Here is a 6227-nt window from a genome sequence, read left to right on the forward strand (position 1 = left end):
TTTTTTAGAAATAACAATACAATACAAAATGCCCCCATCTAACCATATTAGCATTCACTTAACAACCATATAACATTACTTTTTTAGAAATAACAAACAAAAGAAAAGGCAAAGGACTAGTACTAACTTAACAAACTTCATTACAAGTTTCTCTAAGTCTTCAATCTTACTAAGTAGAATTTGAACACTCCTTTGCAATTGAGTTTGATCTTCATGAAGGTTGAACTCTTCACCAACCCTAATCGACTTCTTATCTCCAATCCATTTAAAAAATTGCAAAACTTACATTTGTAGTACATACGCCCAGGGTTTGCTTCTGAATCTGAAACTCTAATCTTAGCCAATCTTTGTAGTGTGCAATTACATCTCTTTGCTCTAATCCAAACCACTTCATTGTTTCTTCCAAGCGAATTTGAAGAAGTATTTCGAAAAAAATTCATTTTAAGCACAATGGAATCTTAATTTTATAGTAGATGAAGAATTGAAAAAAGTAGGGTTTGATTAAGGGTTTATGATTTATGGGAAAATGTTGAAAGCTGATGAATTTTGTAATGGACAGTTGAATAAAAAGGGGGACAATAGCCTTCAAGCTTAGACTTTAACATTTGCTAACGTTTTTGGTGCAAAAAGGTCACGGTGGAATGTTTTGGCAAACCATAAGGTTACCGCGTAGATTTTAAAAAAGTTTTGATTACCACGTGGAAAACCCAAAACCTCAGGGTTACCACGTGGAATTTTCCAATTTTTTTTAACTAGAATCGTAAGATTCTACCAACTTAAGATTCTACCTACGATTCAAATCGTTCGCATATGTTTTGATCGTAAAATCATAGAATCATAGATCAAAATCGTGATTTTAAATAACCTTGATGGTAATGAACTTGACAAGGTTTGTAGACTTGACTGAATAGTTGTTGTGAACTCTATACTCTGTAGTGATTCTTTAAATTTGTCGTATTAAAACTACTTTGAGTATTATTTTTTTACTTGATATCTTTTTGTTTTAATGAATAGGATTTTGCCCTATTTTTAAACCTCTTTTAATCTTAGCTTAAATAGCTTTGAGTATGATTAGTGCTAGTAACCTATCTAGTTATTTATCCTTAAGTTCCAAACATAATAAGAGTTTAATTTATTAAAATTTTTAAGTTTAAACAAACCAAGTCTTGTTTTGTTAAATGTTATTATTATATTTAAAGTAAAGATTCCAATGTACTTAGTTTTATTAAAGTTAATTTTATTTACTATAATAATATAAATTTTCTTCTAAACTTGGTTAATTTGATAAATATATTAATTTGGTTATTATTTGAAAACATTGTATTATTTGAAAATGACTTCACAAACTATGTTGAGAAAAATTTATTTTACGTTCTTTAAAAAAGTACTTATATTTGAATCTAAATAAAATATATTTATCTTAATAGAAAAGATTATGAAAAAAGCTTTTATAATGATATTATAATCTTAAGAATAAGTTTTGGTTATGGTATTATATTGGTTTAAAGAAAATATATCATTTCCTAAAAACAATGATTTCAGAATTTTGCTTGAAACTATTAAGTCACTTCTAAAATCATTTTAAAATAGTAAATGAGTATATTTTGACCCCATATGTTACCATATCGTCAACATGCATGTTATTGAAGATATCCAACCATTAGATTGAGGTAGCTTGTGGTATAATGAAGGATAAGAGTGTGAATTTGTAAAAAGGTTAGATGAAATGACATATTTGCATGGTCTGAAAGATACCCTAATTTACCTAAGCTATATCCAATATAATTGAGTACTACCACTTGGAAACTTTTCCTAACACTCTAAACTTTCTAGGGATACTTCACACATCCTTATGTCCCTCTAAAAATGAGAGATTTTTCCGTATCTTCCTAACTCTTAATCTCAACAGTTTTTGGCAGCTTATATGCCTTCAACAAATCCTCGTTTTTCTCCCAAATACTGTCAATGAGTGCCTCATATTTTTATACTATAATATTGAAGACATCCTAAGCTTTCCATTTATTCCACAAACACACATATACAAGCTCTATAAGACCCTCATCTTCAAGCAAACATTCACAACTTATTGTTCTTTTTTGGTCAGCTGTATACATGAACACAATTTGAGGTGTTTACCCATCTTCCTTTTTATACATGTATAAAGAAACCTTATATTGTTCTTGTACACAAAATTCCTCACAATTTAGACCCAAGAATTGCATTAATTGGAGCATGAGAGATTATGTTTTTCCCTCAAACGTTTCGGACAACTAAGAGTAAGCCAATTTCAAACACCTTCTGTTTTGTGGATTTCGACCACATTAAAATACTCATTTTAACACTATATACTCATTTTAACACTATATTTTATTCTAAGAAATATGGGTCTAGATTGTGAGCAGTTAGACTCTTGAATCATTGAATTTGTAGTTCGGAGTTAGAGGTTATGAGCATTTTAGTAAGACATGCCGAAAAGGGATTTATGATGGTGAGAGATTCGGAGTTTAAGTTGAATATGGAATTAAGAATTGGACTTAGAGATGAAGATAGAAAATAGACTTACCATTTCCTAATTCACTATCATCAACTTTTGTGAGGTTCTAGTATTATTATTTTGAGAGCTAAGATTATTATTCTTGAAACCTTGAAAATTATTCTTCGAGTTTATCTTCTCTTATTCTCGAGTGATCATTTTTTATTATTTTTCTTGCATCCTTGGTTGCTTATGGTACACACTTTTTAACCTTCTTACTGTGTGACGTTTATATTATATTTACTTAAGTGTGTGAAAGATATGACAATATATTAAATTGATTTAATTATATCTTGCATGTTGACTTAAAGTAAGAATAACACATTTTTGTGTTAAAAGTAAAAATAAAGTGTTTATTACAAGTTTAAGGATATGCATGTTATAAATTTAAAATTTATGATATTTTATATATATTAGTGTTAGAAATGTTATTCATATGTTTATATTATAAATTTTCAAGTATTGTAATTATTACCCGAATTCAGTATTAAATTAAAGTCACAAAAGAAATATATATAAATTTAAAATTTTTTCATTTATGTTGTATGACTAGTATAGAAACTCGTGCAATACACAAAATTTTTTAGTATAAATTAATATAGTAAATCTACATTTATATTAATGACCAAATTACATATTATCGTTATCTGATTTAAATATTTTCGTTCAAATATAGTTATTATTATAATTGTATCACATCAATTACATAATAGAAAATTATATATGAATAATTATGCAAATCATACATATATAATTTATTTAAAAACTATAAGAAAAAAAATTTAGATAATGTATATAAAATAACTAAACATATAAAACAACTCAAAATATAATGTTAAATAATTAACAATTAGAGGTTTTGAAATAGCTCTTTATATACAACGTTATCAGTGTTAGAACTTATTTCATCATTCTTATTAGATATTAGAATTTTTAGACCTAATCTTCTAGTCAATCTAGAAATTGTGACATATAACTGTCCATGACTAAAGACGGGCTTAGGTAGAAACAAACCAACATGTGATAATGATTCTCCTTGGCTCTTATAAATCGTCATGGCAAAACACAAAGAAATAGGAAATTGCCTTCTTTGGAGAGCAACTAGGATTTTAGTGCTATCAGAAGGTGTGAGTGTAATCCTTGGAATGAAAACCTTATCACCAATGTTATATCCGGATATAACGGTTGCTTTTATAACTCGGTCGCCTAAACGATCAACTAATAAGCGCATACCATTGCATAAGCTAGCTGAATGATTCATGTTTCTTAGCATCATTATTGAAGCACCAACTTTTAACAAAAAATTATTGTTAGGAACTCCAGATGCACGTATTGAGTTAAGAAACTTAATTGAAATTCATCGTCGTTGCTACTATAGTTACTGTCAGATTTTGAAATTGAATCTAAACTCAAGTACAACCTCTCTTCTCCCAGAAAAAGTGATTCGTTGACTTTATCAACAATTTCATTTGTTAGTGCTAGTATTGCCCTGTTATAAAAGCTTAAACTGTCAATTGAGCCCTCAAGAATTCTAGGATAAGTTGAATCAATAATTGCATCCATTGGATCGGATGCATCCTTTATCAATAGATCTTTAGGTATGTCGATAGTAGCCTCTCCATCGTTGGGTCCTCCAAGCTTTCCATCCCCAACTTTGAGAATCCATTCTACAAAATCTCGTAGCTCATCAAGATTGGCCAATCTTGGTTGCAATCTCATGTTCTTCATATAAGTAATAGCTTGCAGTCATACCAAACCTTTGAAAAGTTAAGTGCCGCAAAGACAATATCATGTCTTGTACCCTTTGGGATAACCGGCAAAACTTACCTAAAAGCACCACCAAACACAATAACCTTGCCCCCAAAGCTTAACTGGGAGGGCTTACCATTGGGGCAACGAACGACATCATGCGAACTCATGTATAAGGCTTCAAAACAATGCTTAGGATCATTTGAGCTTCTTCCTTAATTATAAGCTTGGTTCATTTAAGTAGACTTGCCAACTGACTGTTAGGTTCTATGCCTCTACACATTGAATCTTCAGTTACAGTAAAAGGTATTCCAAATCTTGAATGTGCATTCCTCCCCTTTGGTAATAACAAAGATGCTACCCACTTGATGCAACAGGAAGTACAATCTCACCTTTTTATCATAAACATGCATATAATATCCTCCACATAAATGTCTTTTCAATTCCACCTTGTCCATACAGAAAAATACACCTCCTTACCGCTTTCAATGGCTCTGGTAATTTCATCATATATCAAGGTCTGTTCTTCAATCATCATTGGAAGTAATTCAAGCAATTCAGCGTTCAAGGAATCCTTGTCATAATTAAGCTCCTCTAAGATTAGCTTATTCTGACCATCTTTGACGAAAATATCACTTGAACACATCCCAGGACATATATTCATCAAAGTGCTTCCATTCTTTTTAAGAATATTCTCAATATCACTTAAGGCATAACACTTCAATTGATCATCCGTGAGGTTCAAATCTATCATGTATGTATATAAATTTGATATATTCTCTAAAATAAAATTTTACATTTTAAATAAATAATATTGATAAAAAGACGGTGAATATATATTAGGTGGCATTTGTAATAAACTTCTTTGTTTATTTAACACATCTTCAGACAATAACATTCATGTGTTATTCCACACATATTGTTGCCTTGATATGCTACCGGACATCAACAACATTGCAAATAAATTCCTCAAATAAATTGTCGATCACCAAAAACTTTCTTCAGTGATTCCATCAATGTATTCCTTATTGTCATCAAGCAGGCCTATAGAATAGCAAGCACCTTAAATGTAGGATGAATAACTCCATCAACAGTTCTCATATCTTCATATGATTTCAAGCCCTTGACAAAGTTAAGAAGTGTTCTCAAATAATAACGTTTGTCGCATCCCAGTGCAACGTGATATAATCTTCCTATTGAGAATCCTCTTTTACACAAAGTCCAGACTTCTCTTTTCTCTGCCATACGTAACTTCCTGGGAATTCACTGTATAAAGATTTTAAGCATCATTATATCGTTTTTTGCACTCCATCCAAGCCATGAACATTGATCTCTCATTCAACACCCTTGACATTACATCATCGATTGTGTCATCATCATCGAACACAATAGTATCTTCACCGGGCAAGTAAAAACTAAGTCTCTCTACTGATGGAGTCTGATGATGAATCTCAAATCCTAAAATGCGCCAAGAAGCTTCACTTGCAGACACATATGTACAACTTTAGTACTCCCTCCACACCAATATAAATGTCCCATTTGCTTGGGCAAGGATATTAAGAGTGGTGTGGGGTCCATTAAAAAGGTGGTAGTTGGGTAAGTAGTGAAGGATAATTAGTGAAGGGTAAGTAGTGAAGGGTAGTTGGGTAAGTAAGGTATATGGAGGTATATTCGTAATTACTTGTGTGAACTAAGGATATTTAGGTAAAAAAAAGATTGTCAAAAATAGAAATGTGACAATTGATATGGTTTTGCCAAATAAGGAAATGTGACAATTATATTGGTGTGGAGGGAGTATTTATGAATTTGATCAATGCGTTCATCGTCTTCATTTTCTCTCCGTGCTCTAGATAAACCTGCTGTAATTATGTCTTGTCCCTTGTTGATGTACTTGAAAAGATATTTAACTGCGCAAGATTGATTACACCATTCGACATTTATATGT

At 30.9% G+C, this 6227-nt stretch overlaps 1 protein-coding gene across 1 annotated transcript; it reads right to left on the minus strand.

Moving 5' to 3' along the window:
* Positions 1-3383: 3383 nt before the first annotated feature.
* Positions 3384-5036, minus strand: LOC130805667 (uncharacterized). The gene is made up of 4 exons (XM_057670448.1): positions 4743-5036; positions 4533-4646; positions 3986-4255; positions 3384-3878 (listed from the first exon to the last, which is right to left on the minus strand). The coding sequence occupies exons 1-4, from the start codon at positions 5034-5036 to the stop codon at positions 3384-3386; spliced, it is 1173 nt and encodes a 390-aa protein (XP_057526431.1).
* Positions 5037-6227: the final 1191 nt, after the last annotated feature.

The sequence above is a fragment of the Amaranthus tricolor genome, chromosome 2 (assembly GCF_026212465.1).
Source record: "Amaranthus tricolor cultivar Red isolate AtriRed21 chromosome 2, ASM2621246v1, whole genome shotgun sequence".
Taxonomy (NCBI): Eukaryota; Viridiplantae; Streptophyta; class Magnoliopsida; order Caryophyllales; family Amaranthaceae; genus Amaranthus; species Amaranthus tricolor.